Source organism: Adiantum capillus-veneris, chromosome 19 (genome assembly GCF_014529385.1).
Source record: "Adiantum capillus-veneris isolate H3 chromosome 19, ASM1452938v2, whole genome shotgun sequence".
NCBI lineage: Eukaryota > Viridiplantae > Streptophyta > Polypodiopsida > Polypodiales > Pteridaceae > Adiantum > Adiantum capillus-veneris.
Window position 1 is genome coordinate 45,454,399 of NC_140949.1, and position 15,559 is coordinate 45,469,957.

The 15,559-nt window shown below is 43.7% G+C and overlaps 1 protein-coding gene across 5 annotated transcripts in view; it reads right to left on the reverse strand.

Moving 5' to 3' along the window:
- LOC147433933 (alanine aminotransferase 2-like) overlaps positions 1 to 15,559 on the reverse strand; it is a 208,781-nt gene that overhangs the window by 76,137 nt on the left and 117,085 nt on the right. For 3 of the 5 annotated variants that reach the window (XM_086490557.1, XM_086490558.1, XM_086490561.1), the window contains 2 exons: positions 14,429 to 14,549; positions 13,780 to 13,934 (listed from right to left, as the gene is read on the reverse strand). The exons of 1 other annotated variant lie outside the window; for it this stretch is intronic. In XM_086490557.1, the coding sequence (XP_086346683.1) occupies positions 13,780 to 13,934; positions 14,429 to 14,549 (276 nt within the window). Of the gene's footprint in view, positions 1 to 13,742; positions 13,935 to 14,428; positions 14,550 to 15,559 lie in introns of all 5 variants that reach the window. One more of the 5 variants, XM_086490559.1, reaches the window with a different exon arrangement.

Here is a 15,559-nt window from a genome sequence, read left to right on the forward strand (position 1 = left end):
CTTCCACATTAAACAAGTTGCAATTTCTCCGGGTCGGTGCGTTGCTTGCTCTCCTTCTCAGCGATACGTGTACGCGAGAGAGAGACAGAGGGGAGAGCTACATCGACCACACACACACACAGAAATAAACAGCAGCTAGGACTGGCTGAAAAGAACCTCCAAAAAAGGACTGCATGGGAGGAAAAAGCCTCTCAACAGGCTGCCCTGCTCACAGCAAAAGCGCAAGGTCGCGTGCAGGGCTGAGAGGCGCGCAGCACCAGCCGTGCAGAAGCCGTACAGCACCAGCAAAGGACTGGCTGGCTGCCCTGATGACGAGCTGCAGTGTAGAAACCTGGCGAGCAGGGAACCACCACGTAGGGGAACTCTCTCACCCACACACAAAGTTCACTGTAGCGCGCGCACACACCCACACACACACCCGGCAGACACACTTTTTTTTTTTTTTTTGTAAATCTGATTTGATTAATTTACCCGTGGGAAACCTCAAGGCGAGGAAAACCCACCAAAAAGATCATATACAAAGGGAAGAACACTGAAGTGCTTTGCCATACAGAAGCGCTAAAAGCAAACATAGAAGAGCTCCAAGATTTCCAGGGATATGTCCCCAATGTCAAAGGCAAAATGTAACGATTGCCTCAGCGAAAACTTGAACGATGGAAAAGGATCTGCATCATGCTGGTGAAACATACGGAGATTGCGGCGGTGCCACAAGGACTATAGCAACCAAAATCTGACCCATGCGAAGAAAATTGCAAATTGCTGGAGGGAATTCGTGATAATGCCAAAAAGCCAAAATCGTTTGTGGAAGACTGCTGAGGGAAATCGAAGGTGCATACAAGCAGAAACGCGGCGAAGGAAAGCCCTGGTGCAATGACACTCCCAAAGCAAATGTCGGACAGTCTCATCAACAACGGAGCAACCGACGCAACGAGAGGAGCTAATACGACGCGCCGCAAGGAGTGTTCCAACTGGAAGAACACCCAGCAAACAACGCCAAAGAAACAAACGCTCCTTAAGAGGCAAGCGAGACTTCCAAACTGCAGTAAGAGCCCGCTTCCACCATTGATCCGATTTGTGTAAATCCCAGAGCACATTACAATGATCAGCCAGCCAAGAGTCCTGCATGAGAGAAGTAAAGGTATGGCGAGCAGAAATCACATCCAAAGAAGAGTCCCATAATTTCCAATCCTGCATACGACATCCACCAGCCAACGGCGGAATAGGGAGAAAAACATCCAGCATATGCCGAAGCAAGCTCCAAATCTGACGATAATGTAGGCCCAACCCAAAACGTGTTGTTGCTTGAGGAAAGGTAAGCAAATTCCTCGATGAATCCACCACATCATCCACTGTACGGATGCCACGACCAGAGAGGAAGTAGGCTTGACGAGGCAACTGCTCAACCAGGGTCAAAGAGAACGCCCTGCTCCAATGAATGCTTTCCAAACGCAACGAATTCCCATCTGCTTGCTGCCTGCCATGCCAAGAGAGATGATCCGTAACAACTTTCCAAGCGAAGAGCAAGCCAGAGGTGATCAAGCAACCAGGAATATTACCGACCATCTTGCCAAACACAATCTCCCAAAGGGAAGTCTGCCAATGACCAAAGGCAGAAGTGACAACATGTCGACATATGTCAACAACCATAACTGTCCATGGCTGAGACTGCAATGCAAGAGTGGGCAATAACATAGCCTACCTTGCCAATGCATGGTGGCGAAGGTCCAAAATATTCAGGCCGCCAAGATGCTTTGGAATGCAAAGCTTCTCCATTGCTAACAAACGGAGACCTTTCTTATGAGGACTAGTGCGCCACAAGTGAGATACAATAGTAGACATAAGCAATGAGAGGCGGGAGTGAGGCCAGTGCAACAATGGCAAGTAAAACTGAACATAAGCCATCATGATACTTTGCACTATACGAAGTCGAACATGCAACGGCCATGTAGACAATTTCCAATAGTGCAATTTGACATTCAATCGTTGCATGCCCTAGTCGATTTGTTGCGTATTAGTAACCTGCCAACCAATAGGATATCCTAAATGCCTGACCACCACATGCGGATCCAGAATCTCGCCAGGCCACAAAAGATGATGCCAGTCACAAACAGCAAGAGTAAAGAGTTTAGATTTCTGAAAGTTAACCCTAAGGCCTGCTGCCAAGCAAAATGTATCCAAGGCCTGCATAATTTCGCGCACATCATCCTGGTTATTACCAGGCATGAACAACGAATCATTAGTATAGGCCTGACCTGCAAAGTCTTTCCCATTGGGTAACTTCAGTCCATGAAGTCGATCTAGCGAAGTCAAGTGATCCAAATACAATAAGAGAGGGTGAGTGACAATGGCATACAACAAGGCGCTAAGCGGGCAACCCTGTCTCACAGAGCATCCAAGAGACCAAGGTTCTGTGAGCTCTCGATCAAGGAGGCCTGAACATGTACTGCGGGCATACAAGAAGTAAACAAACATTGACCATCTTTGGGCCAAAGCCAAGGGCCCGCGTGGTAGCAATGAAATCCCATTGAACCCTATCGAAAGCCTTTTCAATGTCTACCTGCATTACGAGAACATCCTGCTGAGTATATTTGGCATATTTCATTCCAATTAAAACATTAGCAATATTATCCAAAATCTGGCAACAAGGAATAAAGCCATATTGCGCGGAATGGATACCAGCCATAAGAGGTTCCTTTATACGATTCACAATGACCTTAGCCAAGATTTTATAGATCACCGGCATAAGAGAAATTGGCCACCAATGTGAGAACTGCTCACAAAGCGCTTGTTTAGGCAGCAACTTCAATAAACCCTCTTTCCAAGACAATGGCAAATCTTGTTTCACCCACGTAGTGTTCATCATATAAAGTAAAGGTTCTTTCAAAGGCTCCCAAAAAGAGAGAAAAAATTCCACAGTGAGCCCATCCCAACCAGGTGAACGCCATCTTTTGAGAGCAAGCAAGGCTGAGTGCAATTCATTCTCTGTAAAAGCCGCCTCCATGGCCAAAGCATCCTGAGGCAAGACAACTGAATGCACCGTAGATAACAAAAAATGTCCTGCATGAATAACTGCGACGGATGCCGCGGGGGGAGCGGCAAAAACAGTCCTAAAATGGGACATCATGGCATCTGCAAGCTCACACTTTGAAGCTGTCCAAGCTCGTGGTCGAAACATAACCTGCTTAATAGTTTGAGAGGCCCTCGAATGATGCAAGTGCTTAAAAAACTGCTTTGAGGCACATCCCTTGTCCACAAATGCTCGATGACGAGCACGAGTTTGCCATTTATCCAATTTTCGTTTGTCATTATGGAGTAGACACACCCTGGCCTGACAAAGGGCCGTGGATTCAGTTTCCGACAACAGACGTGCGTCAGCTAAGAGTTGAAGCTGTTGATACATATGCTTGGCATCCTCAACATCACCACGTAATTGAAACATGTAATGCTTGCGATAGTCCTGAATTACACTCTGCACACGCCCAACAAGTGAGCCCAGGCAACATGAGAATCAAGATGCATTTGAGCAACCAAAGGGGGAAAAACCTCATAGATCATCTCACGAAATACCTCGTGAGAAAGATATGCATTGTTGATATGCAACAAACGCTTCTTGGAAAGAGGCTGATCATAATGAAGTTGCCCAAAGCGCAGCAGCATCACAATAGGAGCATGATCAGATAAAAGCAAAGAACGGTCGATGCTCATTTCACACACAAACTCGTCAAATTGTTGCATGCCAAGGACATACCATCGATCTAATCTTGCACGATATACAGAAAAAGCATTATGTTGAAATGTATACCCCAAAACATCAGGATGCAAGGGGGTCCATAGGTCCAACATCCGTGTACATGCCACGAGATCCGTCCAAGCTTGCAATTCTATCCTTAACATGTGAGAATGTCTTGTGGTGTTATCAGGTGAAGCCGGCGCATTGTTGAAATCACCACAAAGCAACACATTGGAAAGCCATGGATAAGAAGATATCTCACGCCACAAAATAGCTCGTTGTCCCGAGGTCGTGTGCGCATAAACACCACCAAATTCATAAATCTAACCATTGATCGTGCATTGGACCACCATCCATCGACCCACCGGATCATTATACGCCAGAACCGGCTGCAACTCATGCCTAACCATAATGAGAACACCCGAAAAGCCCAACGAACTAGCATATGCTATCCAATATCCCGCAAAATACAAGCACTGCCCAGCATAATCATGTTGATTATGCTCTTGCAAAACCACAATGTCAGCCTTACATGTATGTACATAGTGCCAGGTTAGTCTCCACTTATCAGGGTTACATAACCCACACATTATATGAAATGCATTTCACACAACTATGCATTTAAGAGATATGTACAGAGGCAAAATAAGGATGGGACTAAGTTGACGTGTCCATAAGTACATCAACATCAACAGCCCACGACTCAACCACAGTATTCTGCATGCCTGTCTCAGGGGCAACTAAACTTTCAGATTCTTGAAAAGTCCCATGAACCACTGCATCCCTGTAAGAGTGCACCACCTTATTCCATGCATCTGCAAGAGTACAATTATCGTTGCAAGGAAGGAGTTCTTGTCCTGCAAATTTAACCTCAGGAGGTACATAATTACGAGAAGTAATCCGTGAGCGTACCCAAGGAGAGATCCTTCCGCCGAGTCCACATTTTTTCCCTTGTTTTTGGTTTCCGAAGAAGAAGGTGACTTTTCTCTACCCAGAGGATTTGTGGAAGTAGCAGATTTAACCTTGCCTTTCTTCGAAGGTACGACATTAGGCAGTGCAGAAGCTGCAACAGCGGCAGATCTGGGATTAGGGACTTCTCTCTCGTTAGAGACCGCGAGCTGAGGGACAGCCGAAAGAGGAGGTTGCAAAACAGGCTTGGAACATTCGGATTGCATATGTCCAAATTTCCCACAACGAAAGCACGAATTTGCAAATTTTTCCCATCTAAGCTTGAAAGGGCGTTTCCCAATGAGTGGGTCCCCCGAATTGATAGTAATACCCTCAGGGGTGGGAACATCCGTGTCCCAAAGCACAAAGAAGTGATTTGTATTAGCATCGAGTTTGGGAGGACAAATCACTTCCCCCAAACGAGAGGCGAGCATAGGAAGGAAGTGGCGCCAAGTGCGTTGAAAATCAAGGATTTCCATCCATACAGGGCACTTATGACGGAGTGGGCTTTGATAGTCCTTGGTAAGTGCCCACGGCAATACATGTGTCATCTGAGTACCAAAAAACAGGGGAGACAACTCAAGCAACATGTTACGGGCATCAGTATCTGCTAGCAAAACTTCATAGAATCCTCTGGCACCAAAGTAAACGCCTCGAACTGCCTGGCGTTTAAGCAAGAAGTCCAGCTACTAACCCATGTCTTGCGCAGTATGCATCTTGCCTGGGAAAAACAGAATAACTGCATTCAAAGCATATTGCGCCACTGGGTCCATCAGTGCCTGAACAGGAATGAGCACTTCAGTAGCAGGTTCGTGCCCCTCCCAAGCATTCCGTGCACCTTCAAAATCCTCTGGCAGACAGGCCCGGATTTCACCCATTTCCGAAGACTCACGTGCCATCTGTTTTCTTTGTTTATATGCAGTAATAAAGGGCGCTCCAAAATCTGACATACACACACACTATCTCTCTTTTTTGGATTTTATGATTTTTGATTGCTTAAACTCTGTACAAAAACGCACAGACTATGTACATTCAACCACAGAGGGCATACATCGAGCAATTGAGTATTTGTGTAAAAATCCTCTGCTGAAAGAAATCTCTGCTGATTGATTGCGCAAGGACAATTGGCCACACTGAGATCTTCTGTGCAAGGCTAAACAGCCTCTGCACGTTGATTACACACACACACACACACACACACACACACACTATCCAGCTTGCTGACGAGGGTGACTTGGGCAACAGCAGGTGCGGCGAGCAAAACAGGCCCACACGCAGCGAGAAATCAAGCCCTCACGCAGGGCAGACAAGCTGTTGGGCCGAGATAACGCTTCCCGCAGGGAGAGCGCCCCCCACCCCCCCCCCCCCCCCCCCCCCCCCCCCAAGACATACACACGCAGAACCTCACCCACAGAGCACATACACACCCACTGGTGACGCACGCAGCACACACACCCATACCCACACCCTTGTGCCCACACACGCAAACTGTCGCAGAGCAGAGCACGCACAGGCTGCAGATGCTCATATGCAGGACTGACTTCTGCACAGGCTGTAGACGCTCGTGGGCTGCAGAAGACTCACGTGCAGGCAGAGACTTGTGCGCTGCAGAAGGCTCGCACGCAGGCAGAAGGCTCATGCGCAGGCATTATTTTTCACAGGCACATAAAGTATCTTCACACGGAGACACACACACAAGCAAATCCTTTCAAAGCAAGAGCATGCATAGTGTTCACACACACAGACACTCTTTTTGTAAATCATTGGATTAATTTACAAGTGGGAAACCTCGAAGTGAGGAAAACCCACAGCAAAGATCAGATACAACATAATGAACACTTAAGTGTTCGGCTGCGAGAAAGGGCTAAAAGCATTCATAGGAAAGCTGATGTATCTCTAGAGTGATGTCACCGACTTTCAAGGCAAAGCGTAAAGATTGCCTGAGTGAAAACTTGAAGAATGGAAAAGGCTCAGCATCAAAATGGCAGAACATACATCCATTACGCTGGCGCCATAGGGTCCAATAGGCCCAGTATCTGACCCACATGAAGAAGAGCGGATATCGCTGCATGCAGGGTGAGAGAATAACAAAAGCCCAAAACCGTTTGTGAAAGACCACAGAGGGAACGCGGAGCCTCGTACATGCTAAAATGTGGCGAAGAAAAGCTCTAGTAAAGCTGCAATCCCAAAGCAAGTGACTCACTCTGTCATCCGAAGTGGAGCAGCGGACACAATGTGTTGGGTGAAGAGGGAAGATCGACCGCTTAAAATATTCAACACAAGCTTCCAAGCAATCACCATCAACATGTCCACCTCTTCTTCCAATTTCCAAGCACACACACTCACTTAGACTATGACACACACACACACACAGTAAACATAGAATTGACATAGACATGCTTGTAAGAGAGTGTAAGAGATGTGTAAGAGATGGAGACTAGATTAGAGAGTACATAGCAAATAACCATAGCTTAAGAGAGTAGAGAAGAGAATCTACAAGAGAAAGGCCTAAATCCAGCCCCAAACTCCACGGCACCTCTCTTGTGGAGTTGTATTTAATATATTATTTTGAGTTTAAGGTGCCGAAAATTGAGGCCCCTCTTTTTACAACCACTTTACTTTTGCAAATGAGTGAAGCTCATTAGTTCTTGCATGACCCAAAAGGGGAGTTCCCACTACAACTATTTACAGAGCCATAGTGGCTTATTGCAATGATGTTCTAAGATACTGTGCAAATATAAAATGGCCAAGAGTAATTGCCGTCGCCTCTTCATCAACTCCTCGCATTCCACTCTACAAAATCATCATCAACTCAATTAGAAAATAAATAGACAGCACATAATTAACCATTACGCCAGCTATCCAAATTGTAGCTAACCACTACAACAGGAGGGTGCCCAATCTCGTAACATCCCTTCCACCAGGGATAGCAACTGTCCTCAGTTGCTCAATAGAGAAATCAACTGGACCGTGAGTGATGGAAGTGTGGAGAAGGTCGGGAAAGTTGCGAAAAAACTTTTTAGGCATCCATTTGGCATCCTCTCTAGGGTGGCCCTTGAAAGTCAAAAGGTAACGGTTATAAACCATTCTAGTGCGTGTAGTGGTGTCTCATGATTAACTATTTTATCAAGGATGAGTTGTTGTTCTTGGTCTACAAGTGAAGGTGGGTCAAGGTTAGGCTTCTTGTTTAAATAAAGACCATGACCCAAAATATAGTGAGTATCCAAGCATGAGCTAAGGACACGGAGAATGCACAAGATCTTAAGAGTCCTCATGCCCAGCATATCCTGCATTACAACCATAGAAGGTGGCACAGAAGGTGGCTGCAAGTGTTATTATCTGGAAAAAAAACTTTACCAAGAATTTAGTACCTGCTAGGGCTAGTAAGCCCAAAGCTACAAGATATGCAATACCATAGCAACTTGTTAAACTTCACTTTTCTATCAAATAAGCAAATGCTATTATGAATAAATTGGTGTATTTTGTTATATAGACACGGCTCTATGTAGAAATAGAGTTAGCATACTAGTAGTAAATAAAGTAATGATGTCATTTTAGCAACGTAATGAGTTGGTATTCAGCTTTTTGAAAAGAATGTAAACCATGGTAAATCTGATGTTTGAAGTTCACAATTCTCGAGAGAATTTTGTACTTACAAGTGATTGTATTTGTGATCTGTCAACATTAGAACTAATAGTAGCCTTTGTGCCATGATTAGTAGCATGAAGATTGAAAAACATATAATAGGGAATTATCAATGCTTAACTAAAAATGTCACTGAATTTTTTTTTGTAAATGATAACAAAAATGAATATTACCATCAATATTTTTTATTTTTTTTAAAGAGAAAAAAAGGAGAGAAACTTACAAATTTTATTCACAGACATAGACTCTACATGGAATGTGATTAGACTCACGACCATCAAGTGTCCTTGTCTTGGTATTGATGAAAAAGAAAGAAATAGATACATTACACAGGGTCTATATAAACTTTTAAGATACCTTTTTTGACTATTAGTGGTCAACCAATCCAAATGGCTTGAAATACAAGCATGTGCTTAGTGGATTCTTCCACTATCTTCTCGTGTCATCTTTGCAACTTACAAATAGAGAAAACTCCATGGAGAGTTAATAGTATAAAGTTCATGTGATAAAACTCGTTTAAACACATGTTTTCAAGAAAATTCAAGAAAATTTAAAATAAATTTGAATTAATTTACCTGGGTGTCAAATCTAGTAGGCTTCTTTGTAAGCCCTTTTGATAGTTTCTATCCGCTGTGAGAGCTTTTCAACATCATCAGCATTAGCATTCAATTTGTACAATGAGCTCGACAATGGTATTGGTCCTGGGTAATTGTCACAACACAAGATACTACTTCCAAGTTCTTTTGGAATGATAATCTCAATGTCACAAATGATTTGCAAGTTAGCTATCCTACTTGGTTGTTCAATGAAATTGGAATCTGAAATTGGGTTTGAGCTCTTATGGATCCGGATGCATCGACTTGGGAGGCCAACTTCAAAGGCCTTGGTGGGAATATGGCCGGCTTCTCATAAAGTCGACTTTAAAAGGTCAAAATTGAAGGTCACAATCTCATTTTTAATAAAATAGCGTGAGATTATCATGGGAGACTAGTAAGCAAGAGTTAGATGGAAAAGAGATGCCTGTTAAATGACTAGGCATGCAATGGGCGGCCAAAAATGGTAAGGGCGGACAAAATAACCAAGGTTAGATGTCAAAATAAGGTGTAAGTTGGGTGGTCGGAAGAATTTTAAGTGGTTGGCTTTGAAGTTTGGTCAAGTGCAACTTTGGTTGGGTAATCGACTCAGAGAATTTCTAAATGGGATAGGTGGTCAAGGGAGGAATAGGGTGGACTTGCCCTTGAGGATTTGACACTTGAGTACCAAGTGGTTGGTCAGCAGTGTTCGGGAAATATCATTCATTTTTTCAAACATACAAAATTCATTTTCTTGAATTTTCGAAGAGAAAATTTTAGAAAATTAGGTTTATTTTTTGGATTTTTACACTACTTTTTTTTCTGATTTTGGGGCAAAATTTCTCTTTTACTCTATGCCCTCAATTGGCATTTGTTCAAAATTAAAAATGGCACGATATTGAGCCGAGACACATTTTCCACGAACATCGGTGGTCAACCAAGTATTTGAGGGGGGGAGGAAAACTGCAGACTAAAAGTCGTTGAAAATAAATGGACGGCCAAAGTTTGGGTGCATGCAAGAGACCGGCATCGACCATTATCGAGTGAATTAACTCTTGCTTGGGACGAAACTTGGGCGGCCGAAAATCCGTGGTCAAGGCTAAATAAAAGCCTCACTTTATGGTTAAAGCAGGTGAAAAAGAATGGCTGAGCGTCGTCAGCAGGCAGTAGTGCCGTGCACCGGGGTGTTTGTCCGAGTGGTTAAGGGGGCGACCTCAGATCGCCTGCACTCAAGTGCGCGAGGGAGTTTAGGGATGATGGCGAGTTGCTGCAGGGAGGCGAAATCTCATCGTCTGCATGTCTCTGCCCTGCAGATGGTCGATCCCTCGCAGCCCCCTTGTGTGTACTCTGCAGGTTTGTCGAAAGCCTTGGAAGGCGAGAAGAGCCCATGCTTAGTACACGCTGCAGCGAAAACAGCCTTGGTGATGCCGACAAGTGGCAGAAGAGAGAGGGCAACAGTGTGGGCTGTGGGGCAAAGCATGGCTCGCATGCATTGTTTGTTGCGCCTTTTTGGGCTGAGCCGCTGAGCTACAGAGGGCGGAAAAAACTGCAGGCCTCGTTAGTTGCAGAAGTGCCACTGGATCTCCTTTGTAAATTGTGCCGTGATCCATCCACTGAACAACGCTGACGCCCTTGTAGGCAATGGGCTTTTAAGATAGTGAGCAGGCCATGCCGCCATTGCCCTCAGTGGGCCATCACCATCAATCAATATTGTGGGCTTCCATAGTTGGCTGTGTTGCATCGGATTTACTTTCAAGGGACACAAATTGATCAAGTGATGCTTTTTTTTTTTTGGCAGGCAAACCATTTGTCTTTTGGCTGGGTTGGAAATCTAGGCTATTATCTAGCAGCCACGCCAACGTAAAGTGGTTGGACTGTTAACTTGGACAATGGATCGCTGTCTCTACATACTTCAACCTGTATAGAACTAAATAGACACAGTGCCCATTCTCCCTCTTTTGCACTTATGTTTATATATAGGGAGCTTGCACACGATGCCATCAAAACCTCTCTCTCTCTCTCTCTCCATTCTCTCATTCTCTCTCTCTCACACATACATGTTCAACTTATGAGGAGCATCATGAGCCGTCTCCGTCGGAGAATTATCCTATTAACTTGCACAAAATTTCAAAGGCAAACTCATAAGTCATGCTTTAATCCCCTCTTTAGCCGATTCTTAAACAATTTTATTTTTTTTAAATTAACCTATATTTTAACTATGTTTACCCTATTTTTGTTACAAAATCCAAACCCTATTTTTGTTGCAACATCCAAAGTTAAATTCGGTTGAGACCCTTGATTCAACTATACTTAATTCTCAAGTGACATGGTCAATTGCAGCACATGATGAAGGAAGGAAAAGCAATAAAATTAACAAGGGAATAATTTAAGAATCCAACAATTTGAAAAATACTATTACTCTCTTCGGTTGGCACGTCTTCCTTGCGCTTGTTTCGAGAATAGCTTGCCACGTCTCTCGACCTCCTTAACATGAGCTTCCCGGTTGTTAATCGAGCCGCCATGTTCACATAATTACTCCTCATGAAACGAAACCTTCGCTCTGATACCACTGTTGGGTGAAGAGGGGGAGATCGCCGCTTAAAATATTCAACACAAGCTTCCAAGCAATCACCATCAACATGTCCACCTCTTCTTCCAATTTCCAAGCACACACACTGACCTAGACTATGACACACACACACACAGTAAACATAGAATTGACATAGACATGCTTGTAAGAGATGTGTAAGAGATGGAGTCTAGATTAGAGAGTACACAGCCTGTTGGGTGAAGAGGGGGAGATCGACCGCTTAAAATATTCAACACAAGCTTCCAAGCAATCACCATCAACATGTCCACCTCTTCTTCCAATTTCCAAGCATACACACTCACCTAAACTATGACACACACACACATAGAGTAAGCATAGAATTGACATAGACATGCTTGTAAGAGAGTGTAAGAGATGTGTAAGAGATGGAAACTAGATTAGAGAGTACACAGCAAATAACCATAGCTTAAGAGTACTCTAAGCAAACATCGCCAGAGGAATAAACGCTATTTCAAAGGCAAGCGACTCTTTTAGAGGGCAGAGAGAGGTTTCCTCCACCCCGTGCATGGACCAGAGGGCATTACAATGATCAGCCAGCCAAGGCCGCGGTAAAAGAAGAGCATAAACGAGGCATAAACTTGACTGGCCGAAATGGGTTCAAAAGGCTTATCCTGTAAATCCAAATCAAAGGTGCCGCAACCATCAACTAAAGGCGGATCAGGTAAAAATTCAGCCAGCATGTGTTGAAGCTCCCTCCAGAGCTAACGGTAATGCATACCCAAGCCAAAGCGGCGAGCAGCAAGAGCAAACGGGAAAGTATAACAATCCTCATCTACCACATCATTGACCACACAAATACCACGGCAAGAGAGAAAGTACGCCTGTCGAGGCGAGCGATCAACCAAGGTAAGAGAGAAAGCCCAACTCCAATGAAGACTCTCCAAACAAAGAGAATTCCCTTTCTGTTGTTGACAGCCTTGCCAAGACAAATGAGTTGTGACCTCTTTCCAAGCAGACAGCAAACTGGAAGCAAATGAACAACCAGGAATTTGCCCTTCCATCTTATCAAACACAACCTCCCAAAAGGATGATCGCCAATGACCAAAGGAAGAGGTAACTACATGCTGGCACAACAAAGCAAGCATAATTGTCCATGGCTGAGTTTGGGTAGGCAACAACATGGCCTTTCTAGAAAGAAGGTGCCTGTGCAAATCCAAGATATTGAGGCCATCGAAGCGCTTAGGAGTGCAAAGTTTGCCCATTGATAACAACTGCGGGCCTTTTTTGTGAGCATGCATTCGCCACAAATGAGACAAAATGGCCGACATAAGAGAGGCAAGACAACAAGGAGGCCAGTGCAACAATGGCAAGTAAAACTGAACGTAAGCCATATAGACACTTTGAACAATTCGCAGACGAACATGCAATGGCCATGTGGATAACTTCCACACACATTTTTTTTGTAAATCAGATTTGATTAATTTACAAGTGGGAAACCTCAAACCGAGGAAAACCCACAGAAAAGAGGAGGTACAAAAAGCGGAGCTGTATGAAGCTCTGAGGGCTAGAAACAGTCAAAGTAAATCCTGTATGCATCAAGAGTAATATCCCCAGCCTCATAAGCAAAATGCAGCGCTTGGCCAAGCAACAGTTTAAAATAGAGAAACAGGGTAACATCAATGCCTTGAAACATAAGGAAGTTGCCATGGTGCCAGATGGCCCACAGAACCCAAAATCTGACCCAAGCAAAAAAGACTTCAAACTGAGACTGTGGAGACTGAAGCATCCCAAAAAGCCAAAACCGTCTGTGAAAAGTGGCGGAAGGAAAACGGAGCCGAAGAGCAGCCGACACCTGTTGAATGAAGGATCTGGAGCAACGAAAATCCCACAATAAGTGTGGCACAGTCTCCTCTGTTGCACGACATCTGGAACAACAAGAAGGTGCAATATGCCGAGCATGCAATGTGCTGCCCACAGGTAAAGCTTCCACCAAACAACACCACATTAAAATACGTTCCTTCAAAGGGAGATGACTCTGCCAAATGGACGACAACGAGCGCCTCCACCAAAGGGATGACTTGGAGAGTGACCACAACCGATTACCATGACACACAATCCATGCATCAGACTGGAGGAGAGCGTATACACTACCAGCTGAAATGTATTCCAAGTTGACATCGGCAAGATTCCAATCTAGACACACACACACACACACACACACACACACACGTACATCTCCTCCTGGGCATGCATAAAGGTTTCAACTTTGAATGCATATTAAGACAGCAATTACTACCGATTAAATGCCTGCAGCAAAATGGGATAGATGTGACCTTCGGAGGGTTCATCACAAGACTCATAAGAATCTGGCCTGTCAAATTGGAACAACGACTGATAGATGTCATTTTGATTATTTGCTTTTTAATGTGCTTATCTAAGCCTGTCACTTCCATGTAGCCACCTCTTTGTCCACATTCACCATAGTACCCTGAAGTCACAAAAGTGTACAATTTTAAAATTGGAATGGATGGCTCTTACATAACAAGAAAAGACCAAGTATCAAAAGAAGATGAAGAAGGCGAGGTACGATGGCAAAATGTTATAATTTCCATGAGGTTTTTGATGGAAAATGGATAAGCCCTTGTATGCAAAAAGAATGACCACAACAAGAGTGAGCTTCAAAGCCAGCTGAAATTGTAACAAGATCAGCATATAACATTCCTTTCACAGAAAAGATAGCATATAGGCTGTTGACTTCTCTCACCAGAGCAACGGGAAAATACACACCATCACACTCCTTCAAAGACCATGTACAAAGGTGCAGGTAACAACCATTGGTTCACAAGAGCGTATATCAGTTAGCAACATCAACAAAGTAAGTCATCTCTAATCTACAATGCCAGTGATGTAAAATGTTCAGGTAACCTAAGCATCTACAAGCAAAGAGACAAACTGACTGATGCATCACAATTACATCAAGACCTTTTGATATTGAGTGGAAAGACACCAGACTGAGATCCCTATCAGTGTATCCCATGCTTCTAGCAATCTTTTTGAAGGAGGTAAAGAATTTATTGTCCGCGTAAATATTTTCTTGATACACCTGGATGACATAAACCAAAATAAAGGCGGATTGGCCTCTGCAAAAACATTGGATATCGACCCCACAAAGTTCATTACTGTAAAGCTATATCCCAAGACCATATAGATAAACAGAATTTGACAGCAAAATCTTTAGTGAGAAAAAAAAACATGGAACTCTCTACGACTAAAACACATGAAACGAGCTTTTTTGGGAGAACAGAAGTAAGCTTACAAAACATTCCCTCAACAAGATCTAGAAGGGAAACAAAGAAATGACTAAACAAATCTTTCTGCATTATTCATGCAACAAATGAGCGACTCCTCATCCTTGAATCATAAATTTCTTTTAGCTGTCTTGTGCCACAATTTCAACCATAGGCTGTGAAGTCTCCATCTTTGAACCCTAAGTTACATCCAGATATCTTTTGCCATCATTTAAACCTTAAGCCATGGAGTCTTTCACACCCAATTTCAATGTTTTACACATCTGTATATGCAACTGCAGTTTGCTTCTTGCCCTGCACAGGCCCAAAAACTTATCAGGCGGTTTCAACAAATTTCCACCTGCAATTCTTATTTCACCCCTTGTGCTTGATATCTGCTTGGTTTTGGGATTCAACACTTCAAGAAAAGTTGTGCACCAGCTGCCTTCAAACAACATAAGTTAAGCTGACCTTAATACCACTTATCTTAGGCAAACGGGTAATCGAAGGGCCCATGTCAGACGACCTTTCAAATATTCATTACTGTGGAACATCAGAGCAATTGCAAGGCCATTTTCATTCTGAGCCTGCAATTTGTGATTCCTCAGTTGAACCTGATAATCAATGATTAAAATGAGCCTAGATGAATCCAGGAAAAGCCCACCCATAAAGAAGCGAGCAAGTTATAGCCTCGTGGAAATCCCCACAAATGTCATCAGTGCCATTGCAATAGTGAGTATAGACTTAGGAGTGCAGACCTGAACAGGCATGTACACGCACACATTTTTTTGTAACAATATAATACCAGTACTCAAACTGAAGGAAA